Genomic DNA, 26645 nt, shown 5'->3' on the forward strand with positions numbered 1-26645 from the left:
CAGGATATCTTTACTGATTGGGGGAAGGGGGGGGGGGGGCTCCTTCAGGGGAGCAGGGAGGCTGAGAGCTTAGGCGCTGTGTTTTGAAAATGTTTGCTCTAGGGAAGAAGGGGGGGGGGGCAGGCGGGGATCTTAGGGGGGCAGCTGCCTCCACCCCCCCCCCCTCACACCCGCGCCCTCCGCTGGCGCAGCCCCTGCCAGTGTGGCCGAACTACAATAAAACATTTCGAAATTCGTGACGTCACGTGCAGAGATTTCGGCACGAAGTTTAAAAATGAGACTTTGCCATTGATTTTTCTCTTCCATTAATGAGCCTATGATGCTGAAATTGAAAGACAGTACAGTTTTCAGGGTATAATTTATCAGTCTAAACTGATTCATTGGTTGTGTCCCTTTAAGCAACGTGTAACCTGAAGGCGCATCGTGTTCAGCACGTAATATTAAAGCGGTGCTTGAGGAGAATAGTGATGGTGCGAAGAAAGGGTGTGCTATCTTCTTCTCCGCAATCTTCTTACTCGGCGCTTTCAAATGACGCTCTGAACACGACGCGTCTTCAGGTTTCACGTTTCTTAGAGTATAGTTCGTTGACGATTACACGCGTACGCAAGGCCAGAAGCAGTTTTCAAGAGTGTGTTCGGTCAAGGGATGAGCTGCGTCTTCGCCGCTGATGCCTCAATCGCCTCCAAGCATCGCGATCTCGCTTTTTTGCGCGCCTCGAGAAAGAGAGAGAGAGAGAGAGAGCACGCGTGGGCCGAAGGCATTTATACGACGAGCGGATGTATACAGGCGACGTGACCCTAACCTTGACATTCGCGCAAGGGAACACTCGGGTCCCTCGCATCCACCCACCGTCCGCCTACGACGCGCATGTAGGCATGCGTGATGCCGCACCGCGGCGTCTTCCGTCGGCTAAGAGCTGAAGAGTGTGATCAGAAGGCAAGCTTTCTACTACGCGAACAGTGGTATCTATCAGGTTTCGTATCATTTCCGGGATTTAACTGCACTTGTAACTCTGCCAGGACTAATTACCGTTCCTTTCTTCTTCACTCAAATATCTGTCTCACGCGGACTAGTGGGCCTCATCCACCTAGTAGTGGCACGGCTTAAATAACAGTCGCGGCATAGTTGTCGTTAGTGCTGCGAGGCATCGGCATTCCGATCTTGATTCTGATCATTAATTTGACTGAAGACAACGGTTCAAGTAGTCATGCCGCATGGTTTGATAGAGTCGCCTCATTACACCACAGTGCGGGTCACAGGCTACGTGAGAGAAGAGAACGTGACATGATTCCGAACCTTTAATTGATCCATACTTGTCATAATACGCCGTTCGGCGTAATAAAGAGCTATACATCCAATTTGGTCGGGACGTTTAAGCTCGCGGTCAAGTTGGTTGTCATAGCTTCTTATATGCGAGAGCCGACCTCTAATTGCTCAGCAATCGCGTTGGCACTGATTGCTCTAGGTAAGATAGAGTGGTGCAGTGCCCCAAGCGCGCGCGTCCGGACAAATCTACAACGATTACGACAAATCCTTGTGTCTATGGACTCCCGCTTCAGGGAATAGGGCGAGATATTTAGCTTGTGGTGCGGTCTTGCGGGCATTCAATTAGCGCAGACACGGGAGACAAAAAACAGAAAACAAAAACAAAACAGAGAACTGCGGTGGCGCAGAACGATCACTGAACAGGACAGCTATAGAGAATATCTGATTGGATGGAGAAGGAAGTGAGAAAAAAATTGGGGCGAATATCCTTACCGGAAACAATCGTACTGTGCGAAGTGTTTGATGCAGTTGGTCCAATGCATAGTAGTACTCCTGTATTGCATTGTTATAGAAGCGAATAGAGAACATTAGACAGTGCACGTATTATGCGAGTAAGTGCGGTATAGCTTTACATACGCGATAGTTATCTTTTTCAAAATTAATTAATGTACCGTTGTATATTTTGTCCTTATTATAGTTTTATATGGTAGTTGGTATGCCCCACTTTACAAGACTAATATTTTTCATGCTGATCCAGGAACTGCTTTCGAAACCCCAATTGGCTTTCCATATACAATGCATCGCGTTAAAATGCCATTTACATTCTACATACAAGGTTCGCGATTACGAGTCGGATCGCTCGCTATAATTGACACCACACGACGCTCTTACTGCACACCGCGCGTGCAGTTAGTGTCCTTGCAGAGTAGTTGGCGTGAGAGTTGTGTGAGGTCTTCAGAAGAAAGAGAGGAGAGCAGGGTGGGCTACACCCACTTCCTCCAGTCCTCCACTGCTGCAATTCGTCAATCGCAATAAGTCTCATAAATAAATTAATTAATTATGATTAATGAGGTTTAGTTGATTCAGTATCAATTAGCGTGATTTTAACATATATGGACGTCCACCACACCTGGCACTTTCGAAGAATTGTACTATTTTTTGTCAGAAACCCTATCTCTTCGTTGAAACATCTGGTGTATACTCTTCGTTCAGGTGCTTATGAGGGGTATGTGAGCCGATCGAGGTCGGAGTGAGTGACTTGGTGTGTGCCGTAGACGAGTTGCGAAGTCGGCGCTACAAATGAATTCAATGGGAAGATGTCCTTCCGTTGCTCGCTTAGACTGTGAGCTGTTCGCTGTACCAGCCTCCGCGCCAACGACAGAGTCGACGCTAGAGCTTCCGGAGAGGCGTATAAGCGTTGCGGATTATCGCCCGTCGCGAGCAGGCGATTTCCTCTTGTGCGGCCCGACGCAGACTCGCTCGGGCGGCGATCGTGCCTTAGCAGGTCATTGCAGTCGGAACGCGGATGTCGCGTAACGCTTCCAAGTCCGGGAAGAATTTTGTTGTCAAGAGCGTCATTGAACGCAGGGCGTGCGAGAGTAAAAGATACACGCTTTTGAGGAAACCCTGGCATCCATCCGTCCCCGTTCACCTGACTGAAAACTATACTAGCTTACTACTTAAGGTCTCATGGACAGGAACAGACGTTCCTGTCCATGGGTGCTATTCTGGACACTGCCGAATCCCGCCGTGTTATCGCTCTGATTGGTCCAGATGGCCGCTATGGCCTGTCTGATTGGCTGAAATTGCCGCCATTACAAAATTTGACAATATGGCGGAATTCTACAGTGCCCAGAATAGCACCCCGGTATTCCTGTTCTGGGCCCTGTCTTAATGTATAATCTGTGGTGATCGGCCCACAGTGTAGCTACGGGCTTTCTGATTGGCTCAAAACACCTCGTCATATTGTATAATTTGACAATATATACGGCTTGATTCGACAGCGTCCGGAACCAGTGAGCTTGAAATTGAAGCTCCTTTGCCCAGAATAGCATCTCCATAGTCAGGCCTGCGCACAGTCTGTCGAAGGAGTGCTCGTCGCCGTAGCGTCGTCCGTCTTATATGCGAGAAGCGTTGTTGCCGTCATTCACAGTCAACGGTCTAAACATACGAGGGATATAGGTCAGGACTGAGGCCGGCATAGGTTAAAGGGGTCATTTGATTATGATGATGAACTCAGAAAATGACGCGAACCCACTGTGGAGGACAGGCCGAGAGCGGTCTCCGCGAACTGCGTTCCGCTTTTTCCTCCATTTTACGAGAAGTTGGCGAAATGGCGTTCGGTTAAGACCGGTGCGAAGGAAGAAGGAAGAACGGACGAAGCGAGAACCGAGCCATAGTGGGTATGAGCTATCATTCGAGAAGGCAACAAACAAACAAACAAACAGTCATTCTGCCGCATGGGTTCGCTCTTGTGCACGTGCTCCGGCTCGAGGCGCAGCTCGGCCAACTCCAATGGCAGCCGGGACCGTCGTCGTTCCACGTCCCGCATTGCTGCTGGGCTCCAGGGCAGCGGCAGCAACGGGGACCCGCTGACCGCATGGGCGCTTGCGGACCGGGGCGACGGGCCTGCCTCCGTCGCCATGACCGACGACGCCGACAAGGGGCGCGTCCGCGCCGTCGCCTCGGCCCCGATGGGACGCCGACGGCGATCGCGGCGAGACGTCTACCAGGCGTACGTCCATCGACACGTGCTCATTGCGTCGTCGTGATCGGTGCTAGTGTGTGTCCGTAGCGAGCTCGACGGCCTAGTGTGCGGCGGTATCCGCGTGGCCGTGTCTTTCGTTCTTCTGGTCGCGCGTCCTGATTTTTTCTTTATTACCAAGGGCGCGTCCTGATGTTGTGTGATCACGTGTGTGATAGGCGCCTTATGTAGCAAGCCCACCAACGTGCGTATGCTCGATGCGGAAGAAAAGGTGCGTGATCGCGAATATGCATGCCCGGCCTGTCGTGAATGCGTATCTATGCAAAAATCTAATGGGCGCGTCGCTTTCGGTCGCAGCTGCGAGCAAAATCGCAGATATGGCATTGTGTCGGTATTCGTGAGTAGAGCGTAAAGAAAAATCGTCCGCTCTTGAAAGTCAGCTTGAGTCCGAATTTTGTCATTCGATCGTTGTGTACCTGTAGTGAAGACTGGATATGTGTCTGGTCTTCCGTGATGCACCACTCATGGCCGCGGTGAAAAAAAGAAAAAGAAATGCTAGCCCAAGTGACCGATAACCGGAGAAGCGAAATCGAGATCGGCATTTGAAATGTTCAATATGTTGGCCTTAGAGTGATAAGTGATAACAGAAATAAAATTGTTGGGGTTTAACGTCCCAAAACCACGATTTGATTATGAGAGACTCCGTAGTGGAAGGCTCCGGAAATTTTGACCATCTGGTGTTCTTTCACGTGCACCTAAATCTAAGTACGCGGGCCTCAAGCATTTTCGCCTCCGATCGAAAATGCGGCCGCGGCTGGGATTCGATTCCGCGACCTGCGGGTCAGCATTCGAGCACCATATAACCACTAGACCACCGTGGCGCGTGTGGCCCCAGAGTGAGCTGCTCCATGCCGGCCATCCCCGCTTTTAGAAACGGATCGTGTCCAATCCTCGACATTGGCACGCTGCCGCGTGTCGCGAACTTGCTGCTGATGCCATCAGTCACTTGTGCTAATATTTTTATGCTGCAGCTCGATTCGCTCTGTTTGGAATGCAGCTATGCGCGCCGACATATCTCGTTCTCTAGCCAGCGGGGTAAGTTCCGTTGTGAATACATTGACAATTTTATTGATCTCCTATACAGAACAGCAGAAACGCTGGTTACGAATAAATATAGCACACCGGCTCCACCACTTAATAGGACACTGAAGATAAGCGCTAACTCAGTTTAGACTGATAAATTAATATTTCGAAACTTGCGTTATCGGAAGTTTCACCGTATAATAGCTTAATTACTAAAGGTATACCATTTCTTTTATCTGTCGCCGAAACCCTTGTACTGGTCCGTGTTACGCCACGAATTCCAAGCGTACGTGGTGCACTAGCAATTTTTGAAACTCAGAATACGGTGCAGTTCGTCATAACTGACACAAGCTTTCCGCACGAAGCTGTCAAAACAATAACTGGTCCTACTAATCTGGCGCTAGAATCGACGAGTCAACGTTGCCGCCTGTCATTTCTTATCAGCGTGTTTCTGCTCTCGCTTACCAACACTACTGCCCTGCTGACAGAGTTATTTTCTTTTTTTTTTTTTTTTGCTCTGTACAAATGCAACCCCCTTTTTTCTTCCTGAAAGCTTCCCGCTACCGCGTAGTTATCGTTTTCCCAGCGATAACTCGTGAATACCGGCCCGGCGGTATCTGCCAAACAACAAACCTCTTTACAAGCAAACATCCGTTCGCGGCAAACATTGCCGTGTCGGAGCACTCATCCACAGCGCAGACGAGTGTGTACGCGATCCCGGAAAGATAACATTGTGCAGTCTTCAGACTTCCGACAGTCGAGCGAACGCGCTCGGCTGGGTCATTGCTAGCGCATTATAAGGCCGTGCCACACACGTATATGTAAACATATCGATAGCTACCGAAGACTTCTCCCACGTGCGCCCTGAGCGGGAGTTGTAGCTCTAGCTACGTCGCGGTCTTGTTGACGAAAGTTCGTTGACCTTAGTGCAAAAAAGCACGCAACATTCACGTGTGTGCGGCATGCGCGGACGCGGACACGAGCATGCTGCATTTCCACGCACGACGGAGCTCTCTGCGCGAATCGACCGCCTTTCGTTGTAACGCGTAAACACTATAGGTTAGCTACCTAACATAACGTAACGTGTTACAATAAGATGGACCGATACTGGAGATACTGCATAGCGGTGAACAATGACGTACGTACTAGCTTACCGCATTTACTCGCGTATTGCGAGCAGTGGCTACCACTAGTTGATGTAACCTTATAATGAATAATGGTTAGTGACCGATGATGTCTGCGTGCGTTGGAAATGGTGGCTAATTTCGGCTGGTATATATATATATATATATATATATATATATATATATATATATATATATATATATATATATATATATATATATATATATATATATATCACGGAAACGTCAAACAGACGCGCGTGCGAAGGAATTTTTCATTTACGTTTCGCTCGGGGTCCAAGCTTCATCATATATATATATATATATATATATATATATATATATATATATATATATATATATCTGTATATATATCCTCATCTCATTATGTAGCGGTGTGTTCCCGATTCATGGCTGAATTTAACTACCGTACTCACTCGCACAAAACCAGCAATGGCTAATGTTGGCTCTTTTCGGCTCATTTTGCCCATCCACTGTTGTAACAAGAATACTGCCTTCCCTCAATCACAGTCCACTTACTGGGTTGTCATAACGAATTCTATTAAAACCCATGGTGCTGTATTTCACTCAACGAGAGCGAGTGCTTCGTACAGCTTTCCGCTGACGGTTATGTCCACTTACGTTGCTCCACTCGTATACCTGTCAGGTCGCAGACAGCCCCTTGGCACAGTGGCGCATAGAGCAGTGTTTAGTATTTTGCAGATAACACGTTCGAAGACAATGTGTTGCCTATCGCAGCCGTCGCGGCAAGATATGGCATGTTTCGTTTTTGTGCGACGGCCAAGTGTTTAGCCACAAAAAGACAAGTTTGGAATAGTCTTTGTCTTGGTACGTGACGTATATGCGTTACCTTGTCAAACAGTTCTTGTGTTCTGTATTTTCCCTATGAAAGCCATGCGAATAGCTTCCACGTCACATAGAGAGAGAGAGAGAGATGGTTTGATGAGAGAAACGTACTACCCCTTGAACTGAACGTAACATGAAGTCACACAGGAAGGCCCGAGAGCCTCAGTGTGCGCATTATAAGCAGTACGCCGACGACACGTGGCCTGTTCACTTTTCATTAAAGGGCCCCTGCAACACTTTTTCAGCATGGTCAGAAAACGCTGCCGATCGGTAGTAGAGGCTCCTGATAACATGCGAGCCAAACATAGCGCAGCACGCGGCCTGAAATTTATAATTCTCGTAGTCAGCTAGGAATCTCTCGCTCCTCTCTCGACAGATGATGCCATAAACCCAAACGAAAGTCCACGAACGTTGGCTGATTTGAGCATCGTGAGCTGCATAGTTATCGTGGCTGCCGCGGGAGCCGCGACGTGCGCGCTCGCTCACTCGCGATCGCTCTGAAAGTAAGCCGCGCATTAAAAGAAAAGAAGAAAAGAAAGTACTGACGGTCATGTCGTGCGCTGACGAACGGACGTAGCTTCTTGCCCGCTTGTTGAGCCCCCCCCCCCCCCCCCCCCCCCCCCCCTTCCACGTAGCTTTCAGCGCGCTCGCTGGTATGAAAGGAGAGAGAAAGCGCTTATAGAGTGCGACCAATTCCTGCAACTCCGCTCGGAGTTGACGGATTCTAAAAATTTTTGCGGCAGTTGATTCGTGAGGCGCACTAAACTCCTTTAATGAAGCCATTTGATGATTACTTGCAAAAAGTGTTGCAGAGCCCTTTAACTGCATCTGGTCATGCAAACCATGCTTTGCAACGTAAAGACTGAGATGACGCAGTTAACAGACGCAGTTTTGCGAAGCCGGTGAATTATTACCGGAAGCGCTAGGACTGTGCCGCCAGCTGCGTTTAATGCCGCGTTTCCGAACTGCAGCAACCAAAACACGGCGAAGGTCGATGGCTGTGCAGGTGCGGTCAGTGTTTACCTGCAATTTCAAATGACGTCATTGGAAATTGAGAAATTATTCTTGCAACAGTCCATGATGAGACAGCGCCCATGAATCAGAAAATAATTTTATAAATGCTGTGTTCAGTCGTACGTTAAAATTTTACAGATTGCTGGCAGGCAGGTACCCTGGTATTCGGGTTTCCGGCCTATAATAACATATAGGCTGGAAACTGGAAATATGAAAGAGGGCAGAGATTTCAATAAAGTGTCGGTTGTAGCGTAAGCATCACGCTTCACGGAATACCGGATTACCGATGACGCAGGCGGTGGTATATCGACGCTGGTGGCTACATCTCGTACGTACGAGATGTAGCCACCAGCGTGGTACTTCATCCGTGGTACTTCGTCCGACCAAAACGCGCTGGAAGCATTTCTGCGTTACACGGCTTGTTGTTGTCAAAGAAACAAAAACAAGCTACATAGTATATGGATTACGTCACTGCCGACGTTTAACCGCAACATTTAAGTATAATATGACTGTTCTTTGCGGTAAAGCTCATTTTCATTCTCTGGTACGCGCTATGCGTCGCAAGATGACGCCACCAACTCACGCCTACGTCACCGGAGCAACTCGGCCGGTTGTATTCCGAAACTATATCGCGATTTACGGACAAGCACGCTCGAAATTCGCGTGATTTTCTGCTTTGTGCGCTTTGCGCGCGCTGCTGACGCACGCTTTCTTTGTTTCGCGCGCTGCAGCCGCTGTGCGAGCGTTTTCGAGCACGCCACAGTATGCTTTACGTTCACGCCTGCCTTTTGTTCTGCTTCTTTTTTCTTTCCCTCGGCAGTGATTTGTTGGACGATTCCTCGAGCATGGGTGAGAAAGGAAACACACAGGTATATACACCGACGCCTTCCTCATTCTCGCTGGTGTCTACAAGATGCTTTTCCTAAAGGGACACTAAAGAGGGATTAACAGCTTAACTAACAGGAATGAGCTTAACTTGACAGTTATAAGCTGTGTTCCAATCATGTTTCCGCTATAACGAAACGGGACATCCAGTAGCGCATGAAAACGATCAGTAAGCTGAAAAATACGCGATGGCGACGACTTCTTCGAAGTTCCTGCAAGCGCAACATCTCGCCGTGACGTCATGTGTTTTGACAGCGTCTGCTGTGGTCTAGTTAGCCGTTGGTTAATTGAACTTTAAAGGAACCATGAGCGAACTCAAAGTAGAAAGTTTAGATAAAATTAATTGTGAAAAATACTCAGGATAAGTACGTGACATCGCAATGCCACAGTGGCGTTGGAGCTTCCGGCGAAAATTTAAAAAAAATAAAAAGTGAAGGGTGGAATGTTTTATTATACGTTTTCGCCATTAATAATAATATTTTTTAGCTTTAATTCATTCATTTTCTCACTCTCAATCTCCTGAAGTCTCTAGACAGGAGGTGAAAGACTAGATACGTTAGCGGTTGTATTGGAATTTCTTGAGGTTGCAGAAGGCAGTGACCCCAGTCCAGAAAAGCGGTTCCAACGTTGACTGGAATGCGTATTAAAATTTGAATGGTGCTTCATAAGGTTAAGGTGATTTACTGTTATTTTGAATGTCCTTTAAAGCGACAATAAATGTGCTCAATGGTAATTCAGAAGCCTATAGGCTTCTGAATTACCATTGAGCACATTTATCACGAGCGTTGTAGTTAATTCGAACTATAGTTCGAATTAACTACAACGCTCGTGATAATGGCTAATCATATCTGGTCAAGGTAATACATTTGCCTCTTTCCGTTGCCTGTTTCTACAGTGGAACAATACGAATATTTAGCGAGGGAAATGAAGGCGAAAACTCTTCCTTGTCTCCCTTGCAGTCTAAGCACTATATCTCACGGTATATCTTGGCACAATTTCTGGTCTTTTCTCCAGGCATATTTATGTTTTTCGCCTTTTGTTTTTACGTGGTACTGTTTTTTTTTTTTTTACTATAGTCGGATACAACTTAAGAAGTCCGGAGAAGCCTCGCCCAGATGAGCGAAACGTGGCAGCCAATTGCTTCCGCAACTAAATAAATAGTCCCGCTCACGCACTCTGCAATGTTCTCCGAAGGCGGGATTACCGGCCGTCCGGTTCATGACGTCCGTCCGGAGCGCGCGCCCATTCGTGCAGGCTTATGTGCATCGGCCTTTGAGGAGGAAACGCCGCAGACTTCTAATAGTTGTATCCGACTGTAACAATCAGTAAAGCTCGGCCAGAGGCCGTCAATAACTCTGACGTCACTTTAGCGTTTGCCTCGGAAATTTCGAGAGAAGTTGTCCTTGCCATTTAGCCTAATTACCTTGCTCTCCTGTCCAAGAACATTGCCTTCTCTATCGGCAAAATAAAAAGACAACTTTATATTCCAGAAGTGCGACGCTCCAGTCTGACTGAACTAAACATATCTCTCTTTAGTGTCCTTTTAATGTGTCTATCGTCCGCTCTAAGAGAAGTTGCACTCTTTGGGGAGTCTTCCTGTCATCAAAACAACAATAATCGTTATCTCTCTCACGTGCCTGTCGGTGCGTTATCGAGGCTCGCTCCCGGTGCTTCCAGGTCATGAACGGCGTGCGCGCGAACAGCGTGACGTAGCCTTCTTGATACACCCTAAGACAAAAAAAAAAAAAAGGCGTATTTAGGCTGTCTTTCTGTCACACAACAATAATCGTCTCCTATCTCTCGTGCTTCACTTGCATTGTCGGCGTGCAGCTATCAGCGTGACAGGCTGCTCCTGATAGGAAAGTGGCGAGCCTACAGTTTTCTCGGAAATAAACACAAGCGAGCCAGATGACTATTGTTGTTTGGTAGAAAGACGCCCCAAATATTCCCATTTAAGGTGTAGGAAAGGGGCGACCGTTGAGTTTTCAAGAAAGGAACTTTCGCAGGTAAGACAGATGATTACTGTTGTGGGACAAAAAGACTCTTCAAATGGTGCAGCTGTTATATGGTGGTTTCGAACCCTCAGCTAATGTCTTTATGATGGGACTGTGCAATCATTGCAGTGCAACTGTTCTGCGAGGTGTCGTGACGCTTACAAATGCAAGAAGCTAAGCGGGATATTCTTAAACGCAGGGGGGGGGGGGGGTACCGTAGTGAGTTTACCCATGTTCAATCATTTAAAATGACGCGACACAAGGAAAACACACTTTTGTCTTCGAAAGAGTCAATGAAAGTGTTCTCGCTGCATAAAATGCCTGTACACTTTAACTGAAGGGCACAATTGGTATCATCATCGTTGTTAAAGTTGAGGTTGCAGAACGAGTGCTTTAATAATAATAATAATAATAATAATAATAATAATAATAATAATAATAATAATAATAATAATAATAATAAGCAGCATATAGTTCTCGGCTGTGCGAGCTTCGTATATTACGCCAAAACATACGGGCCTACTATTTATCTATGTACAAAATCTATGTACAAGATGCAGAGGAGTTTTAAGTTTTGATGCGTTACATACACCGGGTGTACCAGCCATCTTTAGGCAAGGGTTAAAAAATACATTAGAAGCAGGCGAGTGAAAGCAGATGCAAATTGCTGATAGCCACTTTTCGCACTACAGACGATTTTGTTTTGTAATTAACTATTTTTTAATTAGGATTACTTAACTAAATTGCTAAATATTGACTTTAGGCAAGAAATGCGAGTTGCAAAGTTCGAGAGCGTCTTCAGAAACCCCCAATTCATTATTTGCGATAAAGAAAGTCTCGCGTATACCATTTCTTCCAAGCTGCAAAGAAAGCCCGCGAAATACAAAAAGAACCACGTGACTAGCGCATTCGCTCGCAGCGAACATGCTGCTCTCAGCCGTGGTTTGAGCGAACGAAATCAGCTGCGGCCGCGACTCGCCGGCTTCATTGCAGCGGCAGGCCGATAAGTTAACTGTGGTTTCTTGGCCCGCGCTCGCTACAACTTGCACCGTCACGCGCGCCAACGGCTGACGCGGGCCAAGAAACCACCCCCACCTTATCGTCCTACTGCTGCAACGGAGCTGGCGAATCGCGGCCGCAGCTGATTTCGTTCGCTAAAACCACGGCTGAGAGTAGCATGTTCGCTGCGCGCCAATGCGCTAGTCACGTGGTTCTTTTTGTAGTTCGCGGGCTTTCTTTGCAGCTTGGAAGAAATGGTATACGCAAGACTTTCTTTATCGCAAATAATGCATTGGGGGTTTCTGAAGACGGTCTCGAACTTTGCAACTCGCATTTCTTGCCTAAAGTCAATATTTAGCAATTTATATATAGTTAAATAATTCTAATTAACAAATTAATTACAAAACAAAATCGTCTGTAGTGCGAAAAGTGGCTATCAGCAATTTGCAACTGATTTCACTCGCTTGCCTCTAATATTGTATTTTTTAACCCTTGGCTAAAGATAGCTGGGACATCCGGTATATGCTCTTGGTCAATTTCCGACGTACGCCACCCTTTCTCGGTGTTCAAGTGTGCTTAACATAAAAACCAAAGACAACAGTCTCGATGAGCCGTGTTAAAGTCTGAGCTAGTTCTTTTTTTTTCTTTTGCCCGTGAAATTTTTTTCGTTCATAAATGAACTCATCAGTTGCGAAGGGAAGGCGACGATCGGTTTGTAGCCAGCCTTGTTGTCTCAGTTTGCGTGTGGCTTGTTTGCACTCTCTGCTTTTGCATTCCGCATGCTTTTTGAAATCTTTTGTTACTGTGTTGATATAGCTGGATGCTAGCGGCACGCTTCTGGGTGCAAGACCAATTGTTTCGCCAAAATGTTTCGTAGAACGCTGTGAAACAGATCCTACGAATGGAGAGTACCGAAAAAAAACTTTTCCATTTAATAAAAGAAGAAAACACGCGGCTTTGTACGGAATGCCGGATTACCAGAGACGTAACCGTAGCCAGCAGTGATGGTGGCAACATGTTGAGGTATTCTGCTTAAGATAAATGAACAGACATAACACTGCGTTGATTGAACATATCAGGCCATGTCAGCAGCAATATAATTACTGCGCAGCGCATCCTTTTTCATCATATTTTCTTTATAAACTGTGCACTAGGACATGACACGAGGAAAGAGGGAAGCGTCAGCGAAGACTTACAACTGGTCTATAAGCCTTTAAATTGCGTCCATCTGGAGTTACGTGCTTGCAATAAACTCTGTCATATCGTAATTAAGTCTAACGCTTGTTGCAAGCTGTCTTTCAACGCTATTAATATGCAGTGCGTGTTCCTTTTTGCTTGACAACAGTCCACACGTGTAAGCGACGCAATAACACATCTAGTACGTTGCGGTTAAAAGAAAAAACTGCCGCATGATGTCGCCACCATCGCTGTTGTTGCCATCTACGTCATCGGTGTTCCGGCAGGCATCCTGTGCAGGTTAATATACGTAAACGAGTTAGAGCTCTCTAGTTATCACTGTGCCAGCTTTAAGCAAATTAAAACGAACCCGTATTCACAAAGATTTGTCTTACACAAGAACGTTTCCTGATTGGTCGAGCTTAAAGCGGGCCAGCCACTCACGACAGAGATGGGCGGTGTAGCGACGCGGTAACGAAGACGTTCGACAAATTGTAGACAGGTCATACGAAAAATAACTTTTGTAAACGTCGGTCTTGTAGTGGACAAGCTGGACTCAGTGGCAGTCTGTGAATTAATCTTGGAATTTGTCAACTGCGCTAATATGTGAAATGCACTTGTGGTGTCGTCCTCGTTCCGTGCGTTTTTCCTAACCTGGTAACTGCAGTGCAGTTTAACAAACGTGCGAAACCAACTAGCCTTCACCCTGCTGTGAATTGTGTAGTAGTTCAATGCTTCAAAACATAGTCCCCTAGATATGCGTGACGTCACAAAATTAGAGAATGCAATTGGCTGGCATACAAATTCCCTCTGAGCTTGACAAGGATGTATTTGCTGTTGTGCTCCTGAGCTAGTCACCCAGTGAATGCATGCGCATGCTGCTTTTGAAGAGCATTTCCCGGCCTCTACGTCCATCGTTGTTGTTTGTGCGCATGCGCAGACGAGCTTCCGAGGCGTGCGGAGCAGCAAGTTCCGTCACGTGTTCGGCAGCCCGGCGCGCAAGGGCCAGTGCTACGAGTGCGTCAAGATCACCAAGGACGCGCACGACAGCCACTTCTGCGCTGTCAACCCCAAATTCATCGCCATCGTTACCGAGACAGCCGGAGGAGGATCGTTCCTCGTGCTGCCCGTCGAACACGTGAGTCACCTATACCGTATATATAGCCTATATGTCTCCGAGACGTACAAACCATTCTCGTTCAGCCGGCCTAACGCGTTTCCAACCTGCTCCATGCAGCTGCCACAGCAGCAGAGGTCGCAATATTACTCCTAAAAATAATTAAGTTACGTTACTAATTACTTTTCTAGAATACTTGTAAATGTAAGTATACATTACAAATTACAGCTGAGCGAAATTATTGACATTACATTACTGCTATTACTTTTGAAGAGTAATGTAAGTATACTTTTACAAAAGCTCACCGTACATGTACTGACTCATGTACAGGGTCGACCACCTCTAGGGTTAACACCCCATTAGTGTTCAAGCCGGTAAATTTAGAACGTTTATTCTACTTTACGAGGGAAACGTCCGTTACACAACGTCTAATCATGATGTCGATGAACACAATAATTTTACGAATTATGTATTAAACATCAGCTTCTGTGAGGTCTTTAATACTATAATGAGGTGTACACCTTAGATGTACTGTACGACCCTGTACACTTTATTTACAGCAGATATACATCGAAATTTCGAAGGTCCTTATTTGCATCACAGGAGAAGCTGCCTCGTTACCTCGCTATAGAGTTTTGGCACTCAGATCAACTTGTCTTTTTTTATTTTTATTTCCTTCTTTTTTTTTGTCCATACAATGTGCCATGAGAGAAGTGGACATGCTACACCTCAGTCAAAAGTAATTGAGAAATTCTAAAAAGAGACAGGGCGTGCAAACACGGACACAAGAAAGAGATCAGGACACCACAAACGCCGACTAACAACTGAAGAGACGCACAACGGCTGAAAAGAAAGAAGGCACGAAAACTTATCTGCGCATGCCCATGCAACCGGCGAACCTATCAATCCGGCACGCGTGGCGGTCTACGTGGAAGATAACTGTTAAGGCATTTGATTTCATCTTTATGCAAGCTAATCGACGGTTGGCTCACGCATGCGCTACCACTATTCTCGATATGCCATGCTTCAATCATCAGACGCGTTTCTTCATTTCTATGCCGGTACAACACTGCGCATTCATCGAATTTTGGCGTGCACTTACAATCTCGACAATGTAAAGATAGATTAGATGGTGAGCCTCCTGTTAGGGATCTCTTATGTTCCAACAATCTCTGGTTAATGCATCGGCCCGTCTGTCCTACGTAGAAGCGGCCGCAGCTGAAAGGGACCTTATACACCACACTCGTACGGCAATCAGTGAATTTGTTGGTGTGTTTTACAAAACAATTATCGGTCCGCTTCTTGTCTTTTACTCGCTCATTCTTCCTCTGCACAGCGGCACAAATCTACCTAGCTTATTGGTAGCCGTGAAAACAACATTAACGCCGTATCTACTTCCTACTTTCTTTAGCCTGTGAGATATGCAATGAATGTACGGAATACCTACGACACGTTTCTTCCTATCGCTTTCTGCAACCATGCTCGGACTTAACACAATAGACTTCTTTAAACGCTCAGCGACCGTGGCCACTGCATCACGAGGATACCCTACATCTAAAAGACGCGTAACCTGTGCGCTAAAGCTATCACTCATTTTGTGCTCACACGACTTGGTGAGGGCTGACTTAAGGCAAGACATGGCGATGCCGTTTTTTACAACCTTCGAGTGCTTCGACGAAAAATTTAACAGCGGTTTGGAAGATCTAGGAGAATACTGCCAGCACACGTGGTTCTTCTGGAACGTTAAGGAAATGTCTAGAAATTGTATTCCATTATTCTGAGGCACCTCGTTAGTAAAGCTCAGCCCTCCTCCATTTAATTCAAATTTTTCGCTCACGGAAGTTACCACCTTTTCAAAGTCCTCATCACTACAAAAAATCAAGTAGTCGTCCACATAACGAAAAACCTTAATAACCGAATTACCTAAGGCGCGTTCCAAAAGATTGTCAATCTTGCTAAGGTATAAATCACTAAGAACCGAGCAACCTTAGAACCAATACATATCCCTGATTTCTGCACATAAACGCCTTCCTTCCAACCTACCAGCGTCGACTTTAAATACATGGAAAGGATTTCTAGAAATGCCCCGGTAGAAACACCACATTTATCGGTGAAAACCGTCTGGTCGCCTTGTTCGTTAATACATTCATTAACACATTTAACAAGTCCTTATGCGGCAAAGAATAATATAGGTCTTCAATATCCATACTAAAAGCTTTACAACAGCCGGGGTTCTCCTCTGAGAGGAACTGAACTAGCGCCTGAGAATTACGCATACGAAAAGGGTCTGAAAAACTCAAAGAGGTTAAGCAGTTCTGCAAATAACTAGATACAGCGACTTGCCAGGTGCCTTGCTCTGAAACGATTGCTCGAAACGGAATCTCGTTCTTATGTGTTTTGGCTGAAAAAAACAATTCTAAAGTAAGTGATTTAGCCTTCTTGACATTACAAGCTATTCTCTCAAGATTATGTCTTAACAAAAGGTCGACAGCACGTTGCCTAACTACCGATGGCTTAAGTTTTACCGTCCCAAAATTCTTTTCTATGGCTGTTAATGCTTTTTCTGAGAACGAACTGTCCGGCATAATAACAAAATACCCTTCCTTATCTGAAATTACTGGCCTGAGTTTCTTCTCGACACAGTAATTAACCAAAGGCCGGATAGGATCAGAACACTTGAGATGCATATTAGAACCCTTGATGCTAGCAACGCAGTCTGAAATGCGAGTGTGGTGTATAAGGTCCCTTTCAGCTGCGGCCGCTTCTACGTAGGACAGACGGGCCGATGCATTAACCAGAGATTGTTGGAACATAAGAGATCCCTAACAGGAGGCTCACCATCTAATCTATCTTTACATTGTCGAGATTGTAAGTGCACGCCAAAATTCGATGAATGCGCAGTGTTGTACCGGCATAGAAATGAAGAAACGCGTCTGATGATTGAAGCATGGCATATCGAGAATAGTGGTAGCGCATGCGTGAGCCAACCGTCGATTAGCTTGCATAAAGATGAAATCAAATGCCTTAACAGTTATCTTCCACGTAGACCGCCACGCGTGCCGGATTGATAGGTTCGCCGGTTGCATGGGCATGCGCAGATAAGTTTTCGTGCCTTCTTTCTTTTCAGCCGTTGTGCGTCTCTTCAGTTGTTAGTCGGCGTTTGTGGTGTCCTGATCTCTTTCTTGTGTCCGTGTTTGCACGCCCTGTCTCTTTTTAGAATGAATACGTACCAACTAGCTCAGCTCTCTGTTATTCTAATTGAGAAAGTAATGAGTAAATTTCTGAAATCACTCGCTTAAAGTAATTACATTAATGAATTACCAGCCCACAAAACTACTTCATTACATTACTCGTCGCATCAAGAAGCAATGTAGCTTCATTATTGCCAAGTCTGTTCAGCTGCAATATGTGTATATAACTTACTGGCATACAGTCATGGGCAAATGAAGCACAAACAAGCGCTTTCAAAATGGAACAGCTTCCGCAAGAGATATATCTCGAGGGCACAATTTCCCATCCGTAATTACGCGGTATGCAAACGATAGCTCGGACCCCACACTAAGTGTACAAGGCGAAACCGTGCCGACAAGACAAAACAAAAACAAAAGATTGTGTTCTACGTAGCCCTAACTTGTTTGTATTTCAATTGTCCAGTGCTGTACGTCTCATCACAGAGACTGCGTGCTTTGGCCGCACATATGTTTCTCGGCAAGGTGCCCATACATATGTCTAGCGATAATGCTGCAGAGGCACGTAAGTTCTTTGGTGTGGTACGCGGATGCACCATATGTAGCGACACCGAGGACTCGATCCAAACCCCGTTGATATCTAATCTTATAAATTGCAGCCACGGTGTGAGCGCAAAAAGGAACTCCCTGCGAAGCCACTGTTCTGTACTCTTCTCTGAACGACATCCTTGTTCTGAACAAAGCGTCGGGTCTATATATCTTCGCTGGCTAAGTGGCCTCTTCGCTCTTGGTCTACAGAAACAAACCGGCTCCCGATGTCTTTTTAATCCGCCTATAAAGTAAAATAAGTAACAAAAGAAACTGACATTTTTTTAGGTTCCTACTCACGTGAGACGTCGCCATAGGTCGGCACTGCAAGAGAATACTCACTCACACTCACTCACCCCAATTTTTTCAGCCTTCGCACTCACTCACGTTCATACTCACGCCTACTCACACTCATAGGCACTCACTCACGTTCATACTCACACCTACTCACGCATATAGGCACTCACTCGCGTTCATACTCACGCCCACTCACACTCATAGGCACTCACTCACGTTCATACTCACGGCTACTCACACTCATAGGCACTCACTCACGTTCATACTCACACTTACTCACACATATAGGCACCCACTCGCGTTCATACTCACGCCTACTCACACTCATAGGCTCTCACTCACGTTCATACTCACGCCCACTCACACCCATAGGCACTCACTCACGTTCATACTCACGCCTACTCACACTCATAGACACTCACTCACCTTCATACTCACGCCTACTCACACTCATAGGCACTCACTCACGTTCATACTGCCACGCCCACTTCTTGTCCTATTTTGATGTTTTTTGGGTTTGACCCGCAAGGGCGGTTATCAACGCTCGACGCTGCCCGCGAAGCAGTGTTCGAGAGACTTCTCGATTGTAGTAGATCGTTTTGTCAAGATTTCGCGCCGCACGCGAATGTTCCAGCTTTATCGAGAGATAACGCCGCCACCAGCGATATCGCTGGAAAGTTCCATAGCACCTGTATAAAAACCGACGCACTTGACCGCTTGTCAGTTGATCGACGGACGACGCCCTGTTCGCCGCTATCATTGTACAGCGTGTATGCTGTAGTTCTAGTTCTCATTTTCCCGGCCACAAGTTCGGCCAAATAAACAGTTTCATTCTGCAAACGCCGACTGCTTTCTTCGTCGACGTCACGACCACGTGACAATACTCACACCTACTCACACTCGTAAGCATTCACTCACGTTCATACTCACACCTACTCACACTCATAGCCATTCACTCACGTTCATACTCACACCTACTCACACTCATAGACACTCACTCACGTTCATACTCACGCCTACTCACACTCATAGGCACTCATTCACGTTCATACTCACGCCTACTCACACTCATAGACACTCATTCACGTTCATACTCACGCCTACTCACACTCATAGGCACTCACTCACGTTCATATTCACGCCTCCTCACACTCACAGGCACTCACTCACATTCATACTCACACTTACAGGCACTCACTCACGTTCATACTCACGCCTACTCACACTCATAGGCACTCACGTTCATACTCACGCCTACTCACACTCACAGGCACTCACTCACATTCATACTCACACTTACAGACACTCACTCACGTTCATACTCACGCCTACTCACATTCATACGCACTCACTCACGTTCATGCTCACGCTTACTTACACTCATAGACACTCACTCAAGTTCATATTCACACTTACAGGCACTCACTCACGTTCATAATCACGCCTACTAACAGTCATACGTACTCAATCACATTCATACTCACACCTACTCCTACTCATAGGCGCTCACTCACGTTCATACTCACGCCCACTTACGTTCATAAGTACTCACGTTCACACTCAAGGGTACTCACACTTATGGGCACTCGCTCACGTTTATACTCATACCTGCTCATACCCATCGGTACTCACCGACCCATTCACACTGGTAAGTACTGACTGACACCTACTCACACCGGTGCTCACGTTCATACTCATACCTACTCACAGCCATTTGTACTCACTCATGTCTACTCACTCCCATGGGTACTCACTCACATTCATACTCACACGTATTACACTCGTATGTTGCCTTCATACTCATGCCTTCTCACATCCCTCGTCACTCACTCATGCTCACACTCACGCCTTTGAAATGAGTCTACTCATGAACTGAACATGTCAAGCTTTCCGCTCTACTCACACTCACATGCGGCCCCTGATGTCCATATTGAAGTACACTCCCGTTCACGGATACTCGCGTTTACACGTCCAATAGCTCCCATCTTCGATAATGACCACTCACACCTACTCAACCTCGCCGGGTCTCATTCACATCTCTCTGTCACACTGGACAAAAGTTTTGTATGCATTCGCATCTAAGATGATCATCTCTCATATGTTCTCGTTATATCCGAACGTGCAGATTTGTAAGTTTGTAATGGATAATCTCGGGGACAAACCTATGGATAATGGATAATTTGTAATGGATAGTCTCAGGGACAAACCGCGGATGTTAACACTGGTTCAAGGGAAATGTGCTATGTATATGTATTAATATATTTTTTTTAATTTGAACTTTATTCAGACAGACATTGTCTGGGATGAAGGGGCTGAAGGCAGATGCAACTCCCTGACAAAGGGCCCCCTACCCATATATTGCTCAGGGGATGTCATATGGGACGTCGGGACCGCGGAAAATTGTTGGAATTAACCGAATGCGAATTATCGAAAGTATCAAGGAAACAATAAACAAGTGTCTATTACATCAATGCATTCGCATTTTCTTGATGACCACTTAAATTCATGGTTCATATCTGGCATAAAGCAATGCAAATGCCGCAAATTTCTTCATTCGCAACTCCGTTCCCAATGTGACCGCGGCTCAAGACAGCCGTGTCTTAACACTAAACGTGATCTGGCCCCCTCCATTATTACGTACCGCCACCGCCACCACGCGCACGTGAAGATAACTTCTGCGCCGGAAAAATGATCGACCAATGATCGTTCGTTCATCGTAATGTCGCAACCGAATTTTATACCAGCATACGCACTGCGGCTGAATCTCGTCACCTTCAACAGCTTCCACTATGTTCGAGTTGCGTGACATTGCGCGCGCATTGCCCGAAGTCAAAACGAGGCTACTGAGTGCCGCATCCGCTGTGGACGAAAGTGCGGTCGCTAAATTAAGACACGATCATAGCGACCACGCAGTTCTGAAGGCGCGTGCGCGGCCTGCGCCCACAGTCGAAACGAAACTGCTCGGCACAGCATCCGCTGCTGAATAAAGCTGGCTCGCTAATGCACAATAATGAATGGCTACTACACAGTTCTGAAGCGGCGCGGCGAAAACGAAACTACTGCTTGTCGCAGCTTTGACCCGCAGGCGCCGCTGGCGCTATGGACGCGATCATAGATATATCACCCACGCAGTTCGCGTGCGCCGAGCAAAAGTGAAGACAAAGCAAGTGGGCCGCAGCCGTCGAAGTCTTTGTCGCCAACAACGTGATTATGGCTAGATCGTGGACGGCGACCACGCCTTTATGAAGGACCGCAGCCGTTTGAGTCTTTCGCGAATGCCGTTTTTCCTCCTGTGAGTCGAACTCCGAGTCAAACCTCGGTCAAACCTTGCTTGGTGCGCTCCGAGGATCGTCCGAATTAACCGGGTTGCGGGTTGCGAGCAGACGAGCAGTCGATGAGACCGGAAGTGCTAATATTAATGTTTGTTCGGTGTTTTAACGGCGTAACACAATATAAACATACATATTATCTATTTATTGAACTCAAAATTAACAACGAAGGTAATAATGAGGGTGTTATCGTGATTATAACATCAGCCAATGGTGGAACTGCCGACAATCGTGTCATATATTGCGGACTAATACATCATTTGTCGAGAGAAGAGGGAGCGATTTTCAGCTGACTTTGAGAATTTATTGCAAATTCTAGGCCGCTCGCTTCACTATAATATTTGGCTCGCGTGTTCTCGGGAGCCTCGACTACCGATTGGCAGCGCTTTTTGACCCTGCTCAAAACGTGTTGCAGGGCCCCTTTAATTACTCAGCAAACACATTCGAGTACGAGCACCCAAACGACACGCAGCGCGCGCGGACGCCGTCTACGTCGAGATCAGACATGTCATAGACGTCAGACTCTGCCCAGGCGGCGCTGCGAAAAACACCGCCACCAGCGCCCTCATCGTAGCCCTGGCCCTAACTGGGTAGTGCAAAGAGAGCCACCCGCAAGCGAATGTGCGTAGGCCGCAATATAACCCTCCTCTTTCGTTGTTGTCGAGGCGCGGTTTCCTGAAAATCAAGGACCTGGAAAGCTTCTTCCGCCAATCCACGCTTCAGAAACAAAGGAAGCTGATCAAAGCGAACTGCGAGTACAACAAAGTAAGTTTTAGTTATTCCCGCGCGCTGCAACTCGCAAGTACAAGCGAGCATCACACGACATTGAGTTCGAGGCAAGCCCTCCGACATCCATTCTCTAGAGCCTAAATGCGTTAAAGTCGGGTATATACGTATGCCACAGCGATAGTACCTACATACACGATCAATTTACTTAGCTATGCATCTTACGATCAGTGGTACAAAACTCGGTTCATCAGGGGCGAATGGCTCCGGCGATTTTCGCCTTTTCAGTTGCATTCTCCCTTAATTCATCTCTCGCTTCCTGTGCATTGGAGTGTTTTATTACGCATCCTCAAATGGTCTCTTGATGGTCGTCTTCCGTTTGTATGTACTGCAAATGGGGATACGTGCGTGTCCACTTTCGCGGGGTACAACCAAAGGCAAAACCGTGGCCTCCGAGATAGCTACGGCAACCGCGGAGGACACGGGCGAAACAAACCTGAAGGGGGTCACGACCAACATTCTGCGATTTACTTGTATACATGACGCACGAGGTGTTAGCTAGTTAGAACCAGAACTCTGAGCCTTCAAAACGTACATACGTCCGCGATGCTGTGTTGTGACGACCAACTCGTCGCGGTGTGCGTATCGCGCATCTTCAGACTGCCTCTAGCTGCTCACTTCGTGTTACACGACAAGCACCGCGGTCAGAGCCTCTGCTGAGCTTCATAGTCAAGGTTACCACGGTTTTGCATCAGGGCTACGCAAAACAACAGCAGAGCCACACATTCATGCCTCCGGCTGTGTAGAACGCGGGTACTTCGCTTACCGAACACGCTCGCAACGGCCTGTATCCAGCGCTCTCGCCTTTCTTCGTACGACAACTATGGAAATCGGTAAAACTGAACGTTGTTATTCAGTCTTTTACGTCCGTGGCAATGCACAACGCAACAGTGCGTCTTTTGCGGAGTTTCTTCGTAGCGTGCGGAGGGCTCTCGTCTGCTGCTGTTTTCGCCGTCGTTCAGGCGAATTATCCAGCGAGCACTTCACGACGGTTCGGTGGCGCGTCCGACTAGCGAAGAGCAATTCACAGCTCTCGCTCTGAGTGCTAAATGCGCAAACACACGCGATATTAAGCTCAATCGTTGTTTCGCACTCGCTAGTTGCACCTGGTCCCATAGCAAACTATGCGAGAGAGTCGGTCTATGCACTACTCAATACTTCTCTGACAGGTGGCGCCACACATCTTGGAAACTCCAGAGTCTGACGTCTATATGCTAGAATTGGCGCACATAACTCCCACAATCACGTAAACTCACTTGATTCTGTTATAGCGTCATCGCAGATGTTGGCGAACCACGAAAACAGCAAACAGAAACCAAGGAAAAAAGTGCACGGCGGCGACCGCAACAACGCGCGCCGTCGAAAGTCTCTCGCTTTTTCACCTTACCGGCGAGGCGTGTCCAACTTAAGTGATCAACGCGTACGTGCTGGAAGCATCCTACTATATCTGCACCCCAAACTAGCGTCTTTAAGCCAAGAAAAACCATAATATATAGTGCGTCTAAGCGTTCTGTAGACGCGCTTTTTTTTCACGTTCCCACGCGCGGAAGCACGCTGCACACTCAAGGTTGATAGAAATGTTGTTATGAAATAGACTAAAGCACATCTACAAACGACACCTTGCACCTTCAGCAGTGTAGACACAATGTGCGATCAGCAAAAAATGACCCTTGATAATTGTTTGCATCGCTCATTTTATGGGAGCTTGTACAGCAACGCGCATAACGGCATCCCCAACAGCCCCGCGGACGCAGGCTGCTGTTGGAAAGGCTGGCAAATAACTTCCGCAGAGCTGCTGCAGACGCCCAGCTAAAGCTGTATAATTAGTACCTACGAAAGCAGTACACTCACCGTTAACGGGCGCACGTTGTTCGTGTCCGCCGCTCCATGAATCCGCCCTCCTAGCGTGACTTCGAGCACGCGGAGCCTGGCGTCAACGCCACCGAAGATGCGCATTTTTGATCGAACACAAAACTGCACGACAGGCAACTGCCGCAACCCGCGCAACCGACGCAACGCACAACGCATTCCAAGAGACCGAGCAGACTGAGAGAGAAGGCCGAGGCGCGGCGCCAGCCCGGCTGGCTCCGTCGGCGAGGGAGGCGAGCCACCGCGCCAGAACGGCGCCGAACGGCAAACGCGCGATACGTATGGCGCATACGACGGCGCCTTCATCGCGGAAGCCAATCGAAACGCGCTTTAGGAGAGTCCCGTGACTCCAGCCCAAATGCTCTCTTTCTCTCATCTACCTTCCAAAAGGGATCAAATGGACACCTGAAGAGAGTCACGCGGCCGTGACCCTCTTTTGACTCTTCTTTTTCTTAGAGTGTACTGACTCACACTAATAGTACCCTCATGAGTGCTCACTCACGTTCAAACTCACGACTACTTACACTCATGAGCACTCACTCACGTTCATACTCACGCCTACTCACCCTCATGAGTGCTCACTGACGTTCACACTCACGTCCACTCACACTCATGAGCACTCACGTTCATACTCATTCCTACTCACACTCATGAGTACTCACTCACGTCCACTCACACTCATGAGCACTCACTCACGTTCATACTCACATCTACTCACACTCATGAGTACTCACTCACGTCCACTCACACTCATGAGCACTCACTCACGTTCATACTCACATCTACTCACACTCACAAGTACTCACTCACGTTGACACTCACGCCTACTCACCCTCCTGAGTGCTCACTCACGTTCACACTCACGTCCACTCACACTCATGAGCACTCACTCACGTTCATACTCACATCTACTCACACTCATGAGTACTCACTCACGTTCACACTCACGCTTACTCGCCCCCATGAGTGCTCACTCACGTTCACACTCACGTCCACTCACCCTCATGAGCCCTCACTCACGTTCATACTCACATCTACTCGCACTCATGAGTACTCACTCACGTTCACACTCACGCCTACTCACCCTCATGAGTGCTCACTCACGTTCACACTCACGTCCATTCACACTCATGAGCACTCACTCACGTTCATACTCACGACTACTCACACTCATGAGTGCTCATTCACGTTCACACTCACGTCCACTCACACTCATGACCGCTCACTCACGTTCACACTCACGACTACTCACACTCATGAGTGCTCACTCACGTTCACACTCACGTCCACTCACACTCATGAGCGCTCACTCACGTTCACACTCACGTCCACTCACACTCATGAGTGCTCACTCACGTTCACACTCACAACATTCAAATGAGTGTGAGTGAGTGTGAGTGAGTGCACTCATGAGTGAGTGTGCCGAGCTATGGACGTCGCACTATGGCAGGTAAACTTGTAAGGAGTCGCTAGGGCGAGCTGCTGTTGTAGGGCTCCACTGAGCGACTGTTTCAATTGTTTGTAAAACGAGTGCTTAGGCACCGGTCTTACAATAGTGCAAGTTGGTTTGTTGATTTCTCACTGTCCTGGCGCGACACACCTTGGTGAACCGGTGCATGAATCGGCCGATACATTGGTTTGGAAAATAAATGATAAAGACTAAAAAAGGGTGTGCAATGAAACAAAGGTACTGAGATTGTAGATTGTGAAGAAAATGTTATAAATGGAACGATTGCTGTCTTTGTTCGCTTCTTCTATTTATTTTTTCTCCCGGAACGAGCACAGACTGGCAGGGTCGAGGTATCTGCCGGCAAGGTAGCGGGCCACAAAGGACCCGTGCTCGACCTGAAATGGAACCCCTTCAACGACAACGTCATCGCTTCCTGCTCGGACGACTGCACTGTGAGTGACAGGAGTGACAGGATTTATTTCCTTTTTATTCTAGCGTGCCTTTCACTTGCACTTCGTTAAATTAGGAAATATATACATACAAATGAGTATAGCCATATATGCGCCTACAGATTTACGTATATTTTAAGCGTCTGCCTAAACAAGTTATGCGGCTTTCGCTGTAAGACAATGAAACGTCAGCCGACCACAGTCGCCACAAAACATACATTCGCGCTGACATCGGTGGTACGTGGCGCCTATATCGACGGATTTTTTGGCCGCATCGCAACACTGTTCACAGTAGAGCACTGCACGGGCCCGGGCCGGCCCGAAAGCCCGGGCCGGGCCGTCCGAAGCGTTTTCCGGCGGGCCCGGGCTGGGCTCGGGCTTGAAAGTGCGGGCCCGGGCCGGGCCCGGGCTCGAAGCCACGGGCCTGGGCCGGGCTTCAGGCTGCGGGCTGAGCCGGACT

The 26645-nt window shown here is 47.3% G+C and overlaps 1 protein-coding gene across 3 annotated transcripts in view; it reads left to right on the forward strand.

Annotated features, from left to right (window-relative positions):
• The window catches only part of LOC119394345 (coronin-2B), a 207698-nt gene that overhangs the window by 131151 nt on the left and 49902 nt on the right, over nt 1–26645 (forward strand). For 2 of the 3 annotated variants that reach the window (XM_037661644.2, XM_037661642.2), the window contains exons 2-4: nt 8879–8927; nt 14053–14250; nt 26072–26188. In XM_037661644.2, coding sequence (XP_037517572.1) covers nt 8904–8927; nt 14053–14250; nt 26072–26188 — 339 coding nt within the window. In that variant the 5' untranslated portion in view covers nt 8879–8903. The remainder of the gene's footprint in view (nt 1–8878; nt 8928–14052; nt 14251–26071; nt 26189–26645) is intronic. The other variant, XM_037661643.2, reaches the window with a different exon arrangement.

Source organism: Rhipicephalus sanguineus, chromosome 5 (assembly GCF_013339695.2).
Source record: "Rhipicephalus sanguineus isolate Rsan-2018 chromosome 5, BIME_Rsan_1.4, whole genome shotgun sequence".
NCBI classification, from domain to species: domain Eukaryota; kingdom Metazoa; phylum Arthropoda; class Arachnida; order Ixodida; family Ixodidae; genus Rhipicephalus; species Rhipicephalus sanguineus.